Consider the following 24158-nt stretch of genomic DNA (forward strand, 5'->3'; position numbering starts at 1 on the left):
ATTTTTCTTGTCACCCGAATCAAGGGTTGTGGTGTATGTACTGATGATTCTTGCATGTTGTCTGTTAGTTCAAAATGAAGGGTCATGAGACACTCATTGATACCAGCTGGGCATTCCCTTATCTGAGCAACAATCTTGGTCTTAATAGCAAGTCCAGCATTGGGGATGTGTCTCTTTTTCAGCTTTTCCCTTCTGTGGCAGGGCACTGTTTATGCCTGCCACTTTAAGGGCCTGAGCCTTGCTGCCAGCAGGTGCCTGATTACAGCAGCCATTTTAGATGCAGGGCTGCCTATATAAGGGCATTTTGCAGCTGGCAGGCCAGGCAACAACATTGCCTGGCTGCAAGGCTGCGTGGAACATCCTGGAGGTAAGGGCAGGAACTGTAGGGGATGGATTGGAGGCTCCTGATCCTGGGCATGAACCAGAACTGCACCCTGCCAAGAGTGGGTAGGCTGGTGGGGCTCTCAGTGGCATGGGAGCCCCCAGGAAATGCCAGGCGGGTCAGGTGAAAGGCAAGTCGGGGCGCCTTAACCCCAGCTCCCACCTTTGGGTGGGTCGGGTGACACCGGAGGTAGCGGGGCAGGGCATGTCTGCAGCCACCTGAGCCCTATGGGGTACAAGACCCTGAGGAGCAAGAGTGGGGACCAGGCCTGGCTATGGCCATCTAAGTCCACCAGGGAGAGAAGCCCTGTGGTCCCAAGTGAGGGGGGAGAAGAATCGGAGGGCTGAGGGCTCAGTACATTTATATACACATACTGTTGCCCCAGAAGGGGCCAGAGTAAGCTTAGACCTGGTTGGGTAATTGGCTGGCCACTACCCTGGTGAGGGTCACAGGAGGGGCACAACAGACAGTCCGTCTGCCACCCAAGGAATGGACTAGCTAAGCCTATGGCCAAAGGGGGCCCACTCCAAGAGGGAGCAAGGTGGCAAAGGTTGGTGATGCATGAAAAAGACCCTGTGACAGAGGGTAGAGTGTGTGAGGCTCAAGTGAGAGGAGGACAGTATGAATGTGTGTGTGACTAAGGCCTGACGGTGCAGCCTAAGCTTGGTCCGGCTGTAGGCTGGGAGCACTGTAACATCCAGACGCCATCTGCAAGGCATGGGCTGCGGTGTAGGGGAGGTATGGAGCCACAGGTAGCACCCCCTGGTATTGGGGCAGTAAATGGACAGCCTCCCGCCTAATTAAGATCCTTAATTAGTTAATAACAAGGCATGGCAGGCGAATCGGGGGGGTGGATGCCCAAAGGTAAGTGGGAAACCTAGCATGGTGGCTAGGTGGGGATCCCCACCTTGCTACAGCTTCTAAGAAAAGGTGTAGTCACCACTGTGAGCTGTCCCTCTCTAGCATCTCACCTCACTGAGTCAATATCAAATTGTGCAAATTCTCTGGCCTCAAGTGCTGTCCTTCTTTCCCGTCAGTTGTCCATGAGGGTCTGGATATTCGAAGTTGCAAACTTCACTATTGGATTTGGAGCACAGATAGAGATCCCACTGGATGCGGTTTTCCAGTCAGGTGAAATGAGACAGACACCTTTTTTAGGACATATTTTTTAGCCCCTTCCTCAGACAGGGTGAGCAGAGTGGATCCCAAGTAGACCTGCTCAGTCATGACTGCAACTGCTGAATTGCACTACTGTCTCATTTCCAAGTCCAAAGCAACCATCATACAGCCACTAAATCCCTTAACTGATCATTGCAAACTACTTATTCCACCAAAGCAACAAATAGCAGACAACAAGGATGCATCCCCTCTTAAAACACTGGTACCTGATTGACTATATCAGGAGTTGTTAACTGGGGGTACACAAACCAGTGGGGTACTTTGAAAAGTCCCAGGGGGTACGCAGGGGTGGGCAGGGACAGAGTGCCACAACACTGCGTCACTGACTCACAGGAGCAGAGCCGGGGTGGGGTGAGAGCAGGGCCACACAGATGCTGCGCTGCCACTGCTCGCTATACCCCCACTCTGCATCTGGTTGCTTGAGGGCAGTAAATCCATCCCTCGCCTCCCACTCACCGTCTGGCCACTTGCCACGCCTCCAGGGTACACTTATTTAAAAAGGTTGAAAACCCCTGGGCTATATCATAGTGCATGCCCAGGACTTTAACAACATCTGTATTACCACTGCAGATGACTGGTGGATGGATCATTGTTTGATCCTGTTGCATGTTGCCATACCGTAGTCATTCTATTCGTATCACCCCAAAACAAAGTAAACAAAAGAAACAACCAAAGAAGAGATTCGGTATCAAGTGCATGAAAGATCCTACTAAAAGCGATCAACTCCTTCAGTTTCTCCATGAGAAATTCTGACCTCCTTGATGATCTTGCCACCATCGATCACTGGGAGAGCCTCAAAAAAGGCATCAGTGAGGTGTGCACAAGATTCCTGGACTTTTCCACAAGGAAACAAAAACTGGTTTGATGAGACTGATAAGGAAATTCAAGCTCTCGCTGACAGAAAAGGGAGAGCTTTCACAGCTTGGCAGAATGATAACTCCAAACAGAAGCAAGACATCTATTGCCACATTAAAGCTGAGACCCCAAGCAAAATCGTAGAGCAAAAGAACAAGTGGTGAGAGGACAAAGCAAAAGAGCTTTAAAAATTTGCCAATAGCCGTAATAAGCAAAAGTTTCTTTAGCACTCCCAAAGCTATGGGCTAAGGAGCCCATCCCTCTGGGGTCCTAGGATGGCATAGCACTCTTTAAAGACAGCTCCACCATCAGTGCAGGACAGGAGAAGCACTTTCAGGAAGTAAAACAGACCTATATTGAATACCCATTACAGAGCCATTCTACAACACCCTATTAAGGACTGCCTTGAAGATCCAACAGCTTCTCAGGAAGCCTTGAAAGCCATGTAGTCCTGTTGGAATACTAGCTGAAATTTTGTAAGCAAGGTAGAAAAAGCTGTCGTACCAATTACACGCCTTTACTAGGAAAACCTGGAAACGAGCAGATTCCCACTGACTTGAGAAATGCCAGAATCATTACCATATTCAAGAGAGGAGACAGGTCACATTGCGGCAGTTATTCTGGTGTTGCATTCCTATCCATAGCTGGCCTGCATTCTCCTCCAGTAGACTCACTCCCCTTGTCTAGGTGATTCTACCTGATTCCCAGTGTGGTTTCAGACCACTCAGAGGTACTATAGAGTGGTTTCAGACTCAGCGTGATTTCAGACCACCCAGAGGTAGACATGATCTTTGTTGCTAGATAGCTGCAGAAGTTTTGCAAGCAGAGATCTTTACATTGCTTTCATTGACCTGATTAAGACCTTTGATTCAAACAGAGGCCCTATGTAAGATACTGATTTAGATGCCCACCAAAACTTGTTACCATTATCAGACTTCTTCATAACATGATAGTGGCAGCCATCCTAAGCAGCAGCTCAGAAACAGACCCTTTCACTATTAAAAATGGAGTTAAGCAAAGATGCGTGATTGCACCAATACTTTTCCATTGATTTTGTAGATATTCCTCATCTCATTGCTGATTAGACTTCCTTCTGGAATCAGCATCTAGTATCATATGGAAGGGAATCTCTAACTTCAACTGGTTTTCTTGGATTTGAACATTTCTCATACTTGGTAGCTGCCTTTCCCAAAAAGGTTAACATAGACAACAATATTCAACACCAGATTAAGTCTGTAAGTGCTGCCTTTGTACATTTCCAAAACCGTGTCTTTGATTTTGATGTCAGGAACCAGACCAAAATTCTCATGTACCATGCTGTGGTCATCTTTACCCTATTGTATGGATAAGAAACTTGAATGGCATCAGAAACACCTGAAAGTGTTGTAATGTTGCCATCAGCAATGTCTTTGGAAAATTCTCCATATCAGTTGGATGAACACCAACATTCTGGCTGAAGCAAATACTACCAGCATTAAAACGACACCAGCTCTTGACAGGGCATGTCATAAGGATACTTGACAACTGGCTCTCAAAACAGGTCCTATACTCCCAACTCATTGGTGGTAACTGCTCTAGAGGTGGGCAAAAGAAAAGATTCAAGGATGCCTTGAAAGCCAACCTGAAGAAATGCAATATTAACATCAATAGCTGGGAGACTCCAAAACTAAATCATCCCCAATGGCACCATGATGTATGACAAGATTTTGATTATTTCCAGTAGACTCGCCTCAGTATGGAGGCAGATAGATGAGAGAGGCAACGGTAAGGAGCTGTGACTTGACATCACCAGGATCAGCCCCTTCCTGGAGCTATTTCCTGTACCTTCAGTCAAACATACAGACTTTGGATTGTCTTCCTTAGTCATCTGTGGACTTCACTATTTATGGAAAGACTGTCATCATCATATTGGAGTGCCAGTGATTTAGAAGTTTTCAAGATTGGGCTTTGAACCACCAAGTTACTAAATGCACTTCACATTATTACATAGTTCCATTGTTGATCTAAATGGAAATGCAAGACTGCATGTATTTTAAATTAAATCATGCCCTGGGAATGTTAACTTGTCATGCAATGAGTGAGCACAAGAGGTTGATAGAGGATTTGTTGGTTCTGTCATTGTAATGAAAAGGAGAAGGCACACAAGCAAGTTTGTCGGCTGCAATATGAAGTTTAACTTCTGAATATCATACACAAGTGTCTCCTCTTTACACCAATAAATAAAAATCCATCTTTGACCTACTTTAGAGACTGCCAGTAATTTATTGCTCTATGACTTCCATCCTGCATGCAGGATTTTTGTGCTCAGTAGGTAAATTTGCTCAAACCACTTACTGGTACTTCTGGAGTAGCGTCTTCACTTCACTATCCCAAAACTAAGATAAGAGCTTGCAACCACAGGTGAAATCTGTGAAAGTTACAGGCAGAAAGCATGAGTGTTCACTGCAGGCTCTTGTGATACTTGATGGATTGCATTTGCTTCGGGGAGGGGGCTTGCTTTCTTTTACTAACATCTCAGGACTAGAGTCATGTGATTGTGTGACAATTTTAGCTTTCATTCTTTAATGTAAGTGACTGGCTTTCATGATGATGTAGAAGAGCTTGAAAGTGTAAGCCATACAAGCTCAAAACTCAAAAGACAAATAAAAAAAATATCATCATTTTCTAGTCTCATCACTAGTCTCATAGTTTTTTGGGGGATCCAGTTCATTATTTCTTGAACTCTTGGAGTTGGCTTTGCTCAGGCTCCCCAGCCATGATAGTAAATGGAAATCCACCCATCTTAACTTCACAACTCTTTCAGATACAAGACTCAGCTGCCTCATATGATGGTTCTAGCATCTTCATGAAGACCTAATGCCACAATGAGTGAGTTTATACTGCTCTGATCAGCACAAACCTGTGCTGCAATTGGCTGTGGATTTTATCCATATTCCACAGGAAGCAAGCTATGTGGGACAACCACTCAGTCCAGTCCATTCCTTTGTCCTGCCTTACCTTAGGAGGGACAGAAGTTTCTGTGAAGCCTGAGAAAGGGGGGAAGCTAGTGTAGAGTTTCTGTTGCTTCCTACTTTCCATGCTCCCCATGTCTGTCTTGCTTACGTGAGAATTTCTGGGGATACAAGGAAGCACCAGTTTCTTTGGTTACAATCCATCCTTCCCAAATCTGGGGCTTTACTCTGCTCGCTCTTCTCCTGGCAAGACTTGTACTGCTTTCCTTATTTTTCTGTACAATAAACCCCGCCTTGCTTTGCCGACATTCCCAGCCAGCGAGACTGGGCCACTAAGTTTGTTTCACATATCAGAAAAGCCATGTATAGCAAGGCTGCTGTGCTTCATAAGGTTAGGGGTTAGACATTAGCCTGGCATATGGGAGACCTGGATTCAACAGCTGCTCTACCACAGGCTTTATTTGCTTTTTGGGGCATGTTGTTTAGCCTCTGTACTTTAGTTTTCAGAATTTAAAATGGGGATAGAATCACAGGAAAGTAGAGTAGAAAAGGACACCATAAGGTCATCTAATCCAGCCCGCAAGGCAGGATTGTCCTGACTAAACCATCCCAACTAAGTATCTATCCAATCTGCTCTTGAAAATTTCCACGGGTGGAGATTCCACAATTTGTCTAGGTAGCCTTTTCCAGTGCTTGACCACCCTTATAGTCAGGAAGTTCCTCCTAATCTCCAATTTAAATTTCCTCTGCTGCAGTTTGAAGCTACTGAGTCATTCCCCACCCCCATCTATGCAATCACCCTTCAGGTATTTAAAGACTGTTATCATATCCCCACTCAGGCTTCTCTTTCGCAGACTAAATAGCCGTAGCTCTATCAGCCTTTCCTCATAAGTCTTGCCTCCAAGGCTCCTAATCATTAATGTCACTCTGCACAGAACTCTTTGCAATCTGTCTACATCCTTCTTGAAGTGTGAGGCCCAAAACTGGACATTACTCTAAGGGAGGTCTCATCAGTGCTGAATAGAGAGAAGTAATCACTTACCTTGACTTACAAATGACACTGCTGTTCCTACAGCCCAGTGTAAAATGTTTGCTTTTTTTTTTTTTTTTTTGGAAAAAAGCATATTGGCTCATATTCAGCTTTATAGTCTACTGCAGTAGTTGTCATCTGGGTGCCACAACACCCTGGCGTGCCATGATGCCATACCTTTAGGGGTGCCATGGTGAAACTGCCTCATGCACTCCTCCTGCATTAGGGCTCTCTAATCAGCCTAAAGCAGGCTGACCCCCACTTATACTTCTCCCAGAAACAGATGCAGGTGGATGTGACCTGTCCACAGAAAGGTGCAAAGATATGTTAAAAAAAACAAAAAAAAGAAAAAAAGGCATATATCAATTTATGCTAATTATTTGTCCTCGGTTGCCATAGCATTATATTTATCTTCACTATCATGGTGTAGGGTACGAGTGATATTGTAACTGTAATGATCCTGAAATTATGCAAGAGACAAGGATTTCTTAGAACGCTGTCTTTTATTGGACCAGTTATGTAGTTAGGATAAAAGTTAGACAAACTTTCAAATTAAATGGACAAAAGCTTGAGGTAAGTAAAGAGCCAAGAACGTGGTGGGGCCGAACAGTGATGGACGTGGACATGGCTTCCAGAGCCAGAGAGTGTTGAGTGTCTGGTGGTCGGCCTCCCCCTGATGCTGGAGCTGCTTCAGATGTTCATCCTCCAGGGCCTCCATGAGGGCCCAGTCCCATTGCACCCAGTCCCACACCTCTGCCTGGGCAACGTCCTCCACCCACCAGGCCTACTCCTGCATTTCTTATGCCTGCTTCTGCTCCTGTGCCTCCTGTGCTTTCTCCTGTGCACTCCTCTGCCATCACCACCAGCTGCTGAAGCAGAAGCATCCAATCATTGGTCCGCTGCTGGCACAGGCAGTGCACGTGTGGGCTCCAGCAGTGGGTGGTGGCAACCCTAAAGCAGCATCCCTGCTGGGGCTGGAGGGCTCTGCCCCATGTCCATATATTGGCTCTGCAGAGGCAAGAGAGAAGGCTTTTGTGAGAGTCTGCAACATTTCATAGATAAGATTCTCTGCACCAGGGGCCAAGCAGTGCCTGGCCTCAGATCGGGGGTCAGCTGTGCATGGGTGCCTGGGGACTGTGGTAAGCTGGCCAGGTAGGGCTGGGCCCAGACAGCTACCAGCCAAGCCCCCCATCCCTGCACACTCCCCTGGGGCTGGCAGACTGCTGGGTGCTGTCCACAGGCAGCCTGCCTCCCCCACCCCCCTCCCAGGGCAGGACAGACCAGGTTGCTGGCAGCACCTGCTGCCGTGGCTCCAGACTCCGCTCCCCCATCCCCTGATAGGCCAGCTGCTGCACTGTACTGTGCTGTGCTGCGCCGCGCCCAGCCCACAGTGCCTGGGTGCAGGGTGCATGGGCTCCCAGACAATTGGGGAAAGGGGCTGGCCATATCCCTACCCTCCCGGCAGAGGAACTCTCTGGGGGGGGGTACCCCAGGGCTGGTCTCCCTGTGTTGTCACTGTTCCCCAAGTGTGCCCCCACTGCATGTGCCCCAGACAGTGCATGATGACCTATTTGTGCAGGTGGAGGGGTATGCAAGCCACTACACCCTACTGATGCTGATTGTGCTGATGCCCCAAGAACGTGCGCTCCTGGTTTGGGGCCCTGTGCTACAATGATGTGGGGGACAAGCCTGGGATGCCCTGCAACCTCCACTGCCACCTGGAGGGCAACCTATCTCAGCGCTACATGTCCCTGCCCTCTGCTACTGGGGAGGACATCACTGCTGGCATTGATGCCTTCCTTGGCATGTGAGAGGCCCATGCCTGCCCAGCTGCAGGGACACAGGTTGCTCAGTAAAGTTCTGAACTGTGTCCTACCTCTCTGCATGCTGTGGGCAGGCAGAAATCTGAGCCAGGGGAGTGCAGGTGGGCTGGACAGGGTCCAGGACAAGGCCAGAGCCAGGGCAGAGGGCTCCAGTTGGGGCCCCATGTTAGGGTCAAGATCATGTGCACATGGGTGGGGCTAGTCCTCAACAGGGAGGCTGGGGAGGACATGGTGATGTATTCTGTGCTGGCTCTCTGGGCCCCTGTGCAGCTGTCCTGTGTGGCCAACCCTGGGGAGCTAGTTGCAGCAGTTAGTGCAGGGGCATGACCAGCAACTGTGAGCAGCGTGGCAGAGGCAAATGTGGCACAGGACCTGCAAACACAGGAGAGAGTGCTGGCAGCGAGCAGCAGCAGGGACCAAGTGCTGGCCCTGCTGCCAGAGACAGCCAGGTAGCAGCCCTTGGGAGATGTCAGAGCTGGGCAGGGGGTGCAGCAGGCTGCAGCCCTTTGTGACACTCACCTGTGGCCAAGCAGTATCTCCAGCTAGGGAACAGGACTAGCAGCAGCAGCCTGGGTCCTGTCATGGGGGCACCTAGGATCTTCAGTGCTGAAAGGTCCTACGGTGTATGCCCCAGGGCACAAAATGGATGCTGACTTTTACAGCAGCTGACTTTTACAGAGCAGCCCAGCCAGGGGTCCTGGGGCTGGGCAGACCCAGCTCTAAAGTTAGTGCCATGTTGTGTCTACACATGCATTAATGCATCTTAACTAACTGCACCTAACTAACTAATCATGCTTGGGGCATGATTTAGCCTAAATTCACCATTTTTAATGTGCATTAAGGGTGCATATGTGTAGATGCACGCCCTTAATATGCATTAAATTAGGCTAATGCACATGAACACATCCTGTGTAGATGCACCCATTAAGTAGTATTCAGTTTGCCATCACCAGTCTGTAGTCTTCCAGAGTTTTGCATGATATTTTCAGGCATTAAAGTTTACTAAGAAAGCTGATGTGGAATTTTGTTAATGGAAAGCAGCATGTTTCTCATCCAGGTCTCTTATCCTGCAAAAGGATTAGTTTTATTTCTGGCAGTTCCATCAGGTCACTTTTGTTCTGGCAGAATCCCTGCTGTCTTAGTTTGGGGGCCAACTAATGTTGTCTTTGAAGGACTGCCAAGTTGTTTCCCTTCCTACATATGCTGTTTTTTCTCTTATGCAATATAAATTGTTAACTTGACAGTGTGCAGGACTAATATTGGCTCAGTGCCATTTTTCTGTACACTAGCCTATCCAAAGCAGTTGTTTGATGCTACTCTTACAGAAACTTGTGCTGTGTTTTAGCATAGTGCCGACCTTACTTTGGTTCAAATATTCTCTATTTTTAAAAGGTAGCATTTTTTATACAAAGACTTTTGTACCAAATAAGCCTCAGGGTATAGGACCAGTTAATATAATTAAGAACATGAAACATAACGTTCTATTGCTTTTGTCAATCTTTTGACAAGACTGGGGCCATGAGCTCCTTGTCTTTCCAGTTTTATACATGCTGACTTCTTACACGTTTCAGGAGGCTCAGAGAACTGAGACTTCATTTCCCTGGACAAAACCCAGTGGTTTCTTTTTGCTTCGAGGTTCTTGCAGATTCTTTCAAGAACCCTTTGAATTTTTCTTTGAGTTTCTGGTTCAGACATTTTCCACTACCACAGAGTTTTGATTGCCTGAAGGTTAAGAAGGCAAAGCCAGGGAATTCTGCACAATTTCTACCTGGAACCCTGTGTCAGTTAATATTTATGAGACATTTAAAGCAGAGTCATTGGAAAAGCTTATGGATTAGGGCTGCCAATACAAGACAACTTTATTTTTTTTAACTGATAATCCAGAAACTTTTTATGAACAATCAATTTTTTTTTTTTTACTGACATAGGTTTTAGATGATATAAATGTGTCCCTTCTGCCAATAAGGGGGGCAAGGTTCAAACTGAGCCATTTAACACCAGCTTTCTAATTCTGGCTCAAGTGCCCATCTAGAAACTTGAAAAAATAAAGTTTTACACTGGATGTTCTAAAGTGAACAAGTTTCCCCACTCCCAAGCAACATTCAACTGAAATGTTTTATTACAGGAGAAAAGGGGATAAACACGATCTTAGAGAGAATCTTCACCATTAGTTAAATGAAGCCCAAACAGCTAATACTGTCAGTCACCAGCAAACCCGCCTACTCCATTGGGAAGGGAGACTCACTCAGGGCTGTCCAGGGGCTTACCCTTTATGCCAGCCAAAAGTGACCCACTAAGAGTGAGACCTAGACCCATAAACAGTAAGACATGCATAATTAGCCTCCCTAAACCTCTGAACTTGCATACTAATGAGGGTTTGCAAAGAAGGAGTATAAAGCTACCATAGTAGACTGTAACCATAACTAGGGACCTACTTAATTCACAGTTTCATGGATTTCACAGAAACCACAAAATCCAGGGTTGTCTGTAAAATCCATGGAATCAACAACAAAAAAACTTAATAAAATACTGGCCAACTGCAACCCCTGCCTGAAGAAGGGTGCTTGTAACCAAAAGCTTGCAAAGAAGAATTTTTCCAGCTACTTCGGTTGGTCTAATAAAAGATACTGGATTTACACAAAGACCCTTGTCTGAAATCAGGAAGCAAGTCCTGGGGAGCTCTGTGGGCTAGGCAGGACTCAGCAGCTGCAGGTTGTCAGGGTAACAGGTCAATGAGGCAATTAGTAGGCACCAGTAGGCAGGGCCCTGGGAGTATATAAGCCTGAGGCTTGGACTGGCAAAGCAGACTCTCCTCGGTGGCCACAGGGGAAAGAACTCCTGCCCAGGAGAGCCACCTGGGGATGCTAGGCTGATTGCTTTCTGCCTGTGAGAAAAGTAAGACTCGGGGAGTTCACAAGGAGCCTGGGCTGGGAGGTATTCTATAGTGAGGAAAGGTTTGCCTTCCTAAAGGGGCAGAGGGATGCTTCTGCTGTTATTGTTTATGTTTATAGCTGAGGGGATTATGTGTGTGTTACAGTTATACCAGCGGTTTGGGTTGGGACTACAGGGGAGGTTTATGGAGGTCCCATTAATGGCCATGGGACATGTGACTGCCTTGAGCCCTGCCAGGGGCAGGCTTGAGCTACTGTTGAGCCCAGTGAAGGGCAGGGTGAAAGGCTACAGAGCCAGGCAGGGGCCCAGTGCCCATGAGGGTGTCACCACACAGGAGCCTGGGGTCCAGCAGACGGGGACCAGGGGCCTGGTGACCAGAAGAGACGAACCAGAGCTAGTGCCTCAAAGCCAGGTCTGACACAGTGGGTCCAGGCTAGAAGGCCTAGCTGAGAATAAAGGGGAGGAGGCGAAAGCCCTGACAGGAGAACAACAATAGTGTAATACCTGCAAGGCTTGGGCACGATGTAGGGGAGAATTTGCAGCCATGCACTTAGCCCTTAAGGCTTTGGATGCCCTGCAGCACACAGTCAGCCAGAGAAGGCACAAAAGGGACTGGGACCAGAGGGGCCCAGCAAGGGACCTTGGGAATAATACAAACCAGTAGGGTGCTAGGGAACCCTAGCAGAGGTTCAGTTGAACGAGGGCCATGTGAAGGCCCGTGGCAGCCTCCCTACTATTATTATACCATCAAGGCATGGAGGGTGAAAAGAGAAGGCATCCTAGGGGCAAAGCCAGGCACAGTTGTGGAGTCACCAGGGGGCATCATGGCTGCCTCTGGGAACCCAATGTTTTGCAGTCCCAAAGACCATGACATTTTAAAAGAAAAAAAGTTTCCTTTTTATTTGCCTTCTGAATTCTGAGCTCACTTGACTCCTGTTTTCAAACTTTTCTCTGCAACCACGAGAAGCAGAGGCTTATTTTTGTTTTAGCTGGTTTGCTTGTTTGCACAGCACTTAAGAACTAGTACTAATAAAGAAATGAAAACTGAAATTCTCTTGTAAATTGGTGGCTTCAGGGGATGAGACCTCAAAGAAAACACCAAAAATTCACAATAAAATAGTAAGAGTTGCTAACACTCTTGACCATGTTCAAATTATTTCTACTCAGCTATCATTACCTGATTTCGTGCCCCCTTTTTTCACCAAAGTATCTTTATTGTACCTATCCTCCACTTTGAACACAGGCTGAAGAGGGAAGTTGATATTAGAGTGAGATTTGCTCTATTATGCTTTGTCAAAAAAAACAATAAAAATGTAGAAAATTCTTTTTACTTCCTCAAAAATGTGCTGGTGGGAAAAGAGGTAGGAAGGATATTCTTTTGGTGAAAGCACAAGACTGAACAGGAAGTGCTCTCAACATTCTCTCTGGCTCTGCAAGTTTTCTGGTGTCACCAAGGGATGAAACACTTAGGGTGCTGACAGGTGTGCAGCTCCATGCTGTAACTCATGGTGCTTCACAGGAAGCGTTGTGAGTTACATCATTCCCTTTGACCCAACAGATGTTCACTGTTGGGTCTGGGGAGTTGTGGGATCGAGCTCCAGACTGGAGTGGCTACGTGTCTGCAGCCTCTCTCCCCCAGCCCCACTCCTCCCCCTCCCAGCTCCAGTGCTGTCTTCAGGATGTGAGGGGGAAAAGAGAGAGGGGAAGGAGCTCCATCTGGGGTTTGCCCAGCCTGTGCGGAAGGGTGAGGTGGGTGGATTAGACCCTTCCCGAGGTTCAAACCACCCGTCCTGCCCTCCAGTGCAGGCGGGGCAGGCTTCAGATGGAACTCCCTCGCCTCCCTTCTTCCCTTCCCATTCTGAAGACAGCACTGCTCCCAGCATGCGCCGACAGATGTTAATGAAGACATTCTGCTTTGGAGAGCCTTCATTTGAACCCTCATGTAATGAGGGTTCAGATTGTCACACAATCAGGCACTTTTAAAGCGCTCTGCAGCCATGCTGTTCTGTAAGGGCACAGCTGTAGAGCACTTTCAAGGGGCTGATCGTGTGACAAATGTAACTTCTTTTGCACACTTAGAGACAGATTGTCAATGTGTGGAAAAACTGTGCCTAAATCCAACAGTAGAACCTGGGTGACTTTGTGCCTTAGCTGAGTATCTCTTGATCTTCCTAGTAGGGCTATGTCTTCACATCACCCCTTGCTCAGGTCTAAGCACCATTATGCCAAGACACAGTCTAGCTTTTTTTTCAAACCATTGTACAGTGACAAAAGCCCCTCACTCTACAAAGAGGGAAAAATTAAGCCAAGGAGGCCAACTGATACTTCTTTTTTTTTCAGGGCCAGAAGTAGTCTTCATGGGGGGTTTCTAGCTCTCGGCCCTCTGCTTTGCCCATGTTTCATTCTAAAAGACTATATGTTCCTGTGATGCTACATATTATTTGTATTGCCTGGCTAAGTTCATCTTACTTATTTTTTAATTAGCTGTTACTGCAAATACAGTGTTATGTGTAATGCCTTAACATGCTGATTTCTGATTTGACTTATTTTCTTATCTACCTCAGGACATTCATTTATCCCTTCCTCACCAGAGGCAGACCTTTCCCACTGCACATAGTGTACTTTGGCATGTTATTCTGTCTCTACAACGGCTTCCTTCAAGGGTACTACCTGATTTATTGTGCTGAATATCCCACTGACTGGTGCTCTAACATCAGGTTTACCTCAGGTAATTACAGATACATAAATTCCAGTATCTACTTTCCAAGCACCTTGTAAGCATTTTGAATTCTGTTGTAAGTTTCACTGAATGCTTGGGTCAAATCAACAGTGATGGGAATCAGCATAAACCCTGCCTGCTCCAGGTACAAAGATGAAAAGAATTCTGTGGAAGCTTTGAAAGTACAAGCTACAATCTGTTCGTGACAGATTCATATCATTAGTCTTGTTTTACAGCTTTTTTTGGCACCATATTGGCGCATTCCCATCTTAATGGCTGAGCAGAGGAAGTGAGCTTTCCAAGATTTACCTGAGCTGGGGTTTTGCCCCAGTTCCAGCATCACATGTCCATTCAGCAACGCAGCTATGCTGATGCCAACAGTATAGCTTTTCTTTTCCATGTGAGGATTTGCACTGATGCAGCTACGTGGACACTAGCCACTAATGGATGAAATCAGGGTAACTGCAGTATAAACAAGGTCTCTAAAGCCAGCTTCCTCACTTGGGACCATCATGGGCAGTCCCTCGATATGAGTATGACAGTCTTCCATTAAATAGGGAGGTCAACAGTGAGTCCATAAATAACTGAGGAGACCAATCTGAGACCTACATGTTTGACTGCAGGTGTGGCAAATAGTTTCAGGAGGAAGGAGTAGATCCTGATGATATCAGGTCACAGATCTTTCCTTTTGTCTCTCTTGCCTATCTGCTGCCATAGGGAAGCAAGTTTGCTCAAAATGAGCAATGCCTTGTACATCACAGCATTACTGGGGATGGTTCAGTTCTTGAGTCTCCCAAGAATTGGTGTTAATATTGCTTGTTTTTAAATTGGCTTTCTAGGTCTCCTCAAATCTTTTCTTTTGTCCACCTCACCTGGACCACATGCAAATACAGAAAACAAATTTTGCTGTGGCATAAGTGGGTACAATGAGTTCAGTATCATAATAGCCATGCTGGATTTGGCCTTGTAAATTCACTAAGTGTAAATCACAAAGTAGACACGGTTCTTTGGGTAAATATATCTTTTATTAGACCAACTCAAATTTAGTTGGACTAATAAAAGATAACATATTTACCCAAAGAGCCTTGTCTGCCTTTGTCCTTGGACCAAGCACAGCTACACCCTATACCCCAATCAGAGTAGGAGATGTCAGCTGACGTTACTCATTTGGTGCTCTTCTCAGGGGAGGGTTTTTAAATGTGACTAGAAGCAATGGTTACCGGAGAGGTGAGAGGAGAGCCATCTTGTGGGGTTGCCAAATACTGAATGTCTTATAACCAGGACACACTGATATTTCTTTTGCAGCATGCTGTAGATTTGAATTCTGTGGAAACCTCTCGTGGCCTAACTGAAATCAGGGGCCCATTGTGCTAGATGCTGAACAAACCTAGTAAGAAATAGACAACCCTGTTTGCGTTCTAAATAGACGAGACAGGGAAGGGTAACAGGGAGATGGAGATCTGCCCAAGGTGACACCCTAGAACAGCAGCAGACCTAACTTTGGACAAGTTGGTGCAAACACTCTTGTACTCCATCTTCATTTAGCTCAGCTTAGGTCTTTGATGAATCACAGACCAGAGTGCAGTCTCTCCAGAAAGCAGCACAGAGGTTAAAAATATCTGAATTCCAATATTGGTAGCAGCTTCCAGTATTCTTCAAGGAAACAAATAACTGCATGCTTTGCCTGATAAATCAATATTTATACTTAATGTAAGCAAAGGAAAAGAAAGCACACAGTGTTTGAAATATTAAGTTACTTTTAAGCAAAAGTTTTCAGGTGGTAGGTCCAACACTGTTTTTTCCAGTAGCTTTCTGCAGCTATTAAAGTTGCCACATTCAGTCATTCACACTTTACATGGTCTTTTTTTCCTCCCCTCTGCTCATCTTCAGACATGATTTTCTCAGTCTGTAGCATGGCATAAAATGTTGCTTATGTCATTTGCATTCTTTGAAATGGAACAAAGGTGCAGAGTCTCTCAAAAATCAAATCACTCTAGCTTGTCAGTTGGATGGAGGTCTGGTCAAATGATCCTTCTTGCTTACTGTTCTCAGTACTGGGTTTATAAATGACTGGCTCTCCTTAGTGTATGCACTTGCAGCCCTGACTGCTTTCCCACAGCCCACCTGAGATGTCACACATTCAGTGGCACTGCAGAAATGACAGTAATTGTGGCTGGTAGCTACCAGAGAAACATTTGGCACATGCATTCCCACCACTCGGGTGACCTCCTCACTGTAGCCCCTTCTAGATCACAGTTGGAGAGCAGAAGCAAGAGGTAATAGGGGACACAGTGTGGTTTTAAGCTCCCTGGGCATTTTTACACGTGCCCTAGGGGGTGCTTTAATTAGAGTGGCTCCAAGAGTAAAGCACCCCTTCCCCACTCTAATTAAAGCACTCACAGCATCTCATGTAACAGCGTTCCTACACTTCAAAATGGTGGGAGGGGTGCTTTAACTAAAGCTCGTTCAACAAGCTTTAGTTAAAGTGCCTCCACCATCACTGGCAGGCAAGGTTCTTTGTGTAGATGTGATATCACATCTACAAACCAAAAACCCTGCCCACCACCATTTTGAAGTGTGAGGATGGTGATATATGAGATGTGAAGGAGGCTAGAGCACAGTAATTAGCATGCTCCATCAGACTCAATCAAGTCTTCTCCAACGTACTGCTCTGACCTGCATATGTACAGGCACCCTCCCAGATTCCCACAGACAAACACAAAGATAGCCCTCTCTGGCCTCCAGCTACCCATCCCCATGGAGAGTTGGCTTCTTTCCCCGCTCCCCTGCAAAAAAACCCTCCAGCTAACAGCCCCTTTCTCACCATCCTTGATTCCCACTCAGTAGTGCTCAGACACCCGTCATTAATTCTCTCCAGCACCTATCCATTAACTGCAGATACTTTGCAACACATATTCATCCATCTCCCCAACACCCTGGCACTGCAGCATCCAGCTGTCTGTACAATCCACAGATCTTCCAGCACTTGCCTGCCCACCTCCTTAAGCAGTCACCCTTCCACCTCAGTTAGCAGCTGCCCAGTCCTGCACAACCCCATGCAATGCCCTATGCAAGGAGTACAATCTGTAAGGTGCTTTTTAGGGTCATTTGCAGGTAACTCGTAAAATGGAACAGAAGTATGGCAGTGTACCCAGCTAATCCTGTATCCAGCCTTCCAAAAGCCTGAGGGCTTTAAGAAATCTGGTGACCAATATCAGTAATTTACAAACCTTTGTTGTGGATGTTTCTTGGCAATGTCAGTAGATTTTCCTAGTTTTGTTCTCTGCACAGAGACTTTGTGCACATTGCCTCCACCTGACAAGTGCTCATTTAATCTCTCTGGACTTTAACTGCTGCAGTTTAGGCCAGGGCATGGAGCTTATACCAAGAATAGAACAGATCTCCTGATTCCTGGTCCACCACCTTTTTCACTGCCTCAACCATGCATGGTTTTGAGACACAGACAAAACCAGGGCAATGGTGCAGTACGTGAGCAGTAGCACACAGAAGGGGGTAATCATTGGATGTACTTCTGATTTACAGGGATTTGAGATCAAAACCAGGCCCAAAATACAAAACAAATTATTATATCCCATGACATTAAGTAAAACTGTCAGGAGTCCTGGAATTCAAAGTTAAGACACTTAGTTCTAAAATCATCAATAGTATAACTAAATCAATAGGCCAGTAGAATGTGGATCTCCATTTTCAAGCTGTTTACAGCTATCTCAAGCATCCCTACACTGTGCTACAGAGATCAATATCACAAGTGCCATTTTACACATAGGGTGAAGAGGCAGAAAGAGAAGATACATGCTTTATTAGCTGTTTTGAAAGTAGCTGACATTGGGAAGGTTTTACCACTTTTCTCCTCACTATTACCAGTGTGATTTGTAGCTTATCATTGGAATCAATATTGTATAGGTATTGTGAAGTGTTCTTCTGAGTAGCACTAAATAGTCTTTCTGCTCCCAGTTTTTAGCTATTTTTACCCATGGCTCAGTGAAAATTTGTCCTCAGCTTAGCTTTGTGAGATAATGTTACTTAGTTATGGTGGGATAGTACAATGGCAGCTCCAGCAAAACATTCTTCTAATGTCATGTAACATCACTGTTTGCAGGAAGCTGTTTCCCGAGGTCTAAAAAACTCTTGGGGTGCATCCAGATGAGCCCGGCCATGTGGTATGTGGTGCGAACATTTCTGCAGTGCCACATACTGCACAGTCCAGCACTCTCCATGCTGCAAGGTGCACTGCTGCTATTTGTCCCTGAAGAACCGAATATCGGTGCTTGTCTGGATGTGCCCTTAGTACCTTTCACGGGTTTTATGTGAATGTAATGTTCAGAGTGTATGGGAATCAGCAAGGAGAAAACCCAAGCCCTGGATAATCAGGAGCACCAACTGCTGTCAGCTGAGTTGAGAGATTTTTTCATGGTAACAGTGTGCTGTACAGTTGCAGGGATCAGACAGCAGAGGGAGATGTGGCTGCATGATTTAGGACAGCGAGCATAAAACTGCAGAAGGATGTAAGAGGTGGCTGCCAGAAGTTTTGAGTAGAAGCGTAGGCCAGGTTCTATTTTCACTTGCCCTAGTTTTTCACTGGTGTAACTCCACTGACTTCTTGGAGTTTGTCTCAATTTACTGTGATGTGAGAGGAGTTGGATCCAACAAGTACATTACTCTCTGAACTCAGCGTGAAATCAGTGAGCCATGTTCTGGATTCAGACAACACAGAGGCATGTCTGGAAATCTGCAGCTAGAAGGGGAAGCTTGGAGCACCTTGATTCAAGTTTTCCCAAACCTAGTGCAGTTAACTGAACAAATCTGTTCAGATACTCTGAACATACATGCCAGGCTGCAGTGCAGAGGGGCATGTCAGACTGAGGGAAAAAGACTGGGGTCTATATCATGGCCTAAATCCAACCTTAGCCAGACAAGTATCACTTACATAACTAATTTAGCTTGGTAACTAAGTAGCGTTTAACCTTGTTTCCCAAGAAAGTCACAAAGCATAGGGAAAAGACCTGGACCTTTTCCCTTCTCTAGCTTAGTGGTTAGGTCACTTAGCAATGGAATAAAAGACCCAGGTTCTAGTCCCTGCTTCACCTGGGGAGGGAGAAGAAGTGGTTTAAACCTACATCTTCCATTTCTTGGCAGAATAGCCTCGGTACCAGGCCACAGGCTAGGTATCCCTAAGCACCCCTTTCATCCTTCCTATTAAAGCTGACCCATTGGGCAGCCAAGAAAGGAAGGTACATAGGACCAGGAGGAGAGACAGCCAGAGGGAGTGGGCCTTAGTCATGTGGGCATGGTTCTAGAAGACAGGGCCCCTGGGTTTTGTCTCCTGTATATGTGGGACAGCAGTTCTTCTTGCTGCTGTCTACCTGTTTTATCCAATGGCTATTAAATGCAAAATGTAGCAATATCACTGGGGGAAAGAGTAATGCTGTTTACCAACCAAAAGGATAGTTGTATTTTTGTCTGTGTGTTTAGCACAGTCCCTTTTGATCCATTCATGGCCACTGGGCATTCAACCCTTTTCAGATTACTTCTACCCCCAGAGACTATAACTTGTACTAGTGACTGTGTTGGTAACACAGTGATCTCACAACTGGTACAAACTAGTGCTGTTTTGTCACCATTTATACTTATTTGGGTAGGGAAATCAGTCAACTGGTGGCTTTCTCACTGGAGTAGATATAATTAGATCAGGAGACACATCATTAATCAATTTCCCAATTTTGTTTTGTAGGTATGTTGTTGTTTTCGTTGGGAATGGGAATCAATATTCACAGTGATCTACTGCTGCGCCAGCTAAGGAAGCCTGGAGAGACCACTTACAGAATACCACAGGGTATAGTTAATATGCCCCTCCCCCCACCATGAAATTTAACAGTGATAAATAGTGTGATCTGCTTCAAGTAGAAAACACATCAAAACAAGAGGCTAGGATACAAAAGACCAATGCCAGTTCCACCTATATAGGTGCTCCCCTCTGCGGCAGATTAATTGAAAAGCCACAATAACTACATGCACTTTACCCAAATTTTGCAAATAAGTGGGAGAGAGTTCAATCAGTCCCTTCCCTCACTGTAAACTCTGAAGACTTTCCATGGCAACATTGCACAGTTGAGACTGGTGAGGGATCTGATCTCAGGCATAGGGAGTGAGAGTTGAGCCTCCCACCGAATCCAAACATTTTTTTGTGTACATCTGTTTTGACCAGTACAAATTCCTGATCTCCACTTTCTAGGCCTTTTACGGGCTACTGTGGTGAATTAAGAATGATTCTACTCTGATTGATGCTAGTTTTGCTCTGATGTAGAATCATAGAACCATAGAAAATGAGGGCTAGAAGGGACCTCAGGAGATCATCTAGTCCACCCCCCTGCTCAAATAAGGACCACCTCCAACTATATCATCCCACTCAAGGCTTTGTCTAGCCGAGTCTTAAAAACCTCCAAGGATGGAGATCCTACAATCTCTCTGGTGCTTTACTACCCTCCCGGTGAAAAAGTTGTTCCTAATATCTATCTTAAACTTCCCATGGTGTAACCTGAGACCATTGCTCCCTGTTCTGTCATCTGCCACCATGACAACAGTAGCTCCAACCTTTCACGTAAGGACCACCCTGCAGGTAGTTGAAGGCTGCTATTAAATCCGCCTTCAGTCTTCTCTTCTCCAGATTAAATAAACCCAGTTCCCTCAGCCTCTCCTCAGAAGTTGTATACCCTAGCCCTCTAACTATTTTTGTTGCCCTCCACAGGATTTTCTCCAATTTGTTTACAGCCTTTCTACTGTGGGGGGCCCAAAACTAGACACAGTACTCCAGATGTAGACTCACCAATGCTGAGTAGAGGAGAAGAATCACTTCCCTCAATCTGCTGGCAGCACTCCTGCTAGTGCAATGTAGCCTCTGTGGGCTTCACTGTAGTTATTCCTTAATGTGCCTTGGTACAATAGGAAGAAAATTAAGGTTTCTGGCATTGAAAAGTGTGACCTTGTAATGTTCTGTACCCTGCAATGTTTTGTTGATGACTTAAAATAAGGGTTATTGTTCCTTTCATATGCACTTGTGACTTTTTTTTGAATGCAGGGGGACTGTTCACATATGTTTCTGGAGCTAATTACTTTGGGGAGATAATGGAGTGGTTTGGCTATGCCATAGCAACCTGGTCCTTACCAGCCTTTGCATTTGCATTTTTTACACTCTGCTTCATCGGGCCACGTGCTATTCACCATCACAGGTATCGAGACCAAGATTGCTTTGTGCTTGCATACACTTTTTCTTGGAGTGCACTTGCATAACAACGTGGGCAGGGGTGGAATTCAAAATAAAATTGAAATCCATAATACTGAAACAAAAAACAATATCTCATTATTTGATATAAATAACACTAAAGGTCTGGACACACTGAACATTAACACCAGTATGACATGCCTCTGCACCAGTGTAACCTGCCTCTATACCAGTGTAAAACTACAACAGTATAAGTTGTATCATTGTACGTATTGTTGGTGAACAAAACTCTTCAAAACCAAACAAAAATACCCCAACCTTTGTGCGGTGTGTGTCCAGGCCCTTACTCTGGAGACACCAGGAAAAAGCATGATGTGATAGTGTTTAGCAGTGTAGTTTTCAGTAGATTCCATCACTCTCTTTTTCTTGAGCTTGATTGTAAAAGACAGAAGTTGACTTTCTTCTAATTATTATAGGCTCCACAGTTTGATCCTGAGAGATGCTGAGTGCCTGCAGCACTATAGGAATCTATGGGAGTTGTGGGTGTTCTGAAAAATTATACCCATTTCTTAATTATCGCAGTGTAGGTATAGGTTCTCTTGAAATGGAATTTAGGACTTACTTTTGCTAAAGTTACTAGTGATTTTGGATGCCTTGATTTTTTGGGGGCCCAAACTGTACGACAAAGGGCTAAAATCAGGACAGCATTAAACTGTAAGTCCAGTAAAGTCAAGGGGCCTGGTTGTCATTCATTTCAAACCCCCTTATGTGACTGACAGTGAAGAAAAGGGATGCAAAAAAGTTTAAGTTATATTACCATTGCACCCATGTTAAAGTACCTGTGTGCTGCTGGAGCCAGGGATATGGGAATAAGATGTATCTAGATTAACTGCGCTCTGAGCAATAACTGAATAGGGTCTTTAAATGTGAATTCCATTAATACCTTCTTTGGCTTTAAGTAACACATTTAACATAAAAATAAGTTTGTACACTGCACATGTATTTTTATGTAATTTTCTTGCCAAGTTACTGAAAATGGTTACGAAGTAAGGCCACTTGGATGAATTTTATTATTGAAGGTATATGTGCAATTTTCTGGTATAAAATCAATTTTATTGATTCTTCACTTATTTTTTCAGGTTCTATCTCAGGACATTTACGGACTATCCAAAATCCAGAAAAGCCCTGATTCCTTTTATTTTTTAAAGGCTGAAAATTCTGACTTCAGTTTTTAAGGATTTTTTTTTATCCTGCCTAATTTTAAAACAACTGTTAACTGCAAATACCTTGGCTAAATTGAAAATGTAGAATTTAAGGACAAATAATGTAATTCAGAACTACAGTTCCTGTTTTTAACTCCAATAGGTATCACAGATCATTGGAGACCCTAAGGAAGCTAGAGCCCTGCTAGGCAATGGGCCTGATCATCAGTGGATTTTACTCCTGTACAACTAATGCAACTCAGTTGACATCAGCAGAGTTGCACTGAAATAAAACTGATGTAATTACTGGGAAAGCATTGGGTATAAAATCTGTGTCACTTCTGTAAATAATACCATTCTTCCTGCCTGACAATCTTTCACTAGCATAACTCATTCTATTGCAGTTTTTTAAAGCAGGTGCAGCTACCTCATGATTTTTTTTTTCTGAAACCAGATGCTTTTCAGATATATAGAAATTATTCACTGAAGCAACCTTCAACATTGTTTTTACAGAGACCTGGGATGCTTATGCAAGAAAAAATAAGTATAAAATAAGACCTCTTCAAGTTGTAGAAATGCTGTCTGATAGTGGAACTTCATTTTGCTTTGGGAGAATATTATCAGATACTCTCCATTTTCTGCCGTGACACAGGATTGCTGACTTTTCCCAGAGGCACACAATGCCTCGCTTCCTAATTGCAAAGAGTTAGGATTAATTTTTTCTGATAGTTTCACCAATTTCAGTAGGAACACAATTCCCAAATTATGCTGATGGTGTCAGTTACTCATTAGAGCATGGAATCCTGCTAATAATCATGCTCAGTAGACAGTAAAGAAAATATACATGCTCTGTATATTAAATATATTACAGGCCTCTGAAATATTAAATAATTACAGGCCTTTGATTATATGTAGTTTTATTTAGAACAATAAAGATTATGTAAAAAAACCCAAAAGCCTAGAGCTGTGCCAGTCTGTAATTATTTATAAAAAACAATCTTGGTTATGTTACATACAATTTCCTTGTTACATACAATTTCCTGTTTTCACTGACTTCCTTTTCCATTCTAGTCTTCAATTGTTTTGTTAACGTTATTAGTCATCACAGTCAGACATAGAGGCCAGCTGTGAATGAGACTTGTAGTAGGAAGCATCATCCAAGCATACAAGGAGAGAAAGTCCTTGTCCTGAAAAATATTCAGGCTACATGGACAAAATGGAACAGGATTGGGGTGAGGTGGGACAAGCAGTGTGATCATGACATGGCAACAAACTTCATATGAGTTCCGTTCCTGTATTTTTGCTGTTTTGTTATTTAAAGTGTTTCAATGAGATCACATTAGTAGAGGACTGACTAGTCAAGGGATGTAATGATTTAGGCCCTGCAGTGAATAACAACAACTATGAATGAGGAAGAGAACAGACCTTTAATGATATACCACAGCACAAAGTTCCTCCAGCACAGGCCACCTGGCTGCCTCTATCTTGATTTCCCCTTGCTCCCCAGGGATCATGTTCATATTCCTCACCTAATAAGACATTTCCTTGTAAGGGACTGTCTCCAAAGTCTAACTCTTATCACTGCAAGGGAGACAAAAACAGAGTAAGGGAGAGGCTAGGAGGGGTTAGAGACCATGTGGTGGGGAATGGGTGGAGCTGGAGCAGACATCCAATCAGCACCAGGGAGACAGTGTTCAATGTGAAAACCTCAAAAAACAGCATGATGACATCATTGCCCGTGGCTCCCTGCTTGCCCATAACTCCTTGCTTTGCCACGTCCTGTCTTTGGCCAGCTCCACCTAACAGTTTTTTCCCCAAATACCACATGGCTTGTGGGAGAGGACACATCACATGGATCCTCATTCCTCCAGATGGGTGTTTTCTG

General features: G+C 44.9%; 1 protein-coding gene across 1 annotated transcript in view; it reads left to right on the forward strand.

Moving 5' to 3' along the window:
• The window catches only part of SRD5A2 (steroid 5 alpha-reductase 2), a gene marked incomplete at its 5' end in the record, with an annotated part of 42999 nt that extends 19765 nt beyond the window's left edge, over positions 1-23234 (forward strand). Inside the window, 4 exons of the mRNA XM_019548607.1 lie at positions 13677-13840; positions 19584-19685; positions 20928-21078; positions 22211-23234. Coding sequence (XP_019404152.1) covers positions 13677-13840; positions 19584-19685; positions 20928-21078; positions 22211-22277 — 484 coding nt within the window. The remainder of the gene's footprint in view (positions 1-13676; positions 13841-19583; positions 19686-20927; positions 21079-22210) is intronic.
• Between the last annotated feature and the right edge of the window lie 924 nt (positions 23235-24158).

This window comes from Crocodylus porosus, unplaced genomic scaffold (assembly GCF_001723895.1).
Source record: "Crocodylus porosus isolate Cpor-Errol unplaced genomic scaffold, CroPor_comp1, whole genome shotgun sequence".
In the NCBI taxonomy this organism is placed as follows: domain Eukaryota; kingdom Metazoa; phylum Chordata; order Crocodylia; family Crocodylidae; genus Crocodylus; species Crocodylus porosus.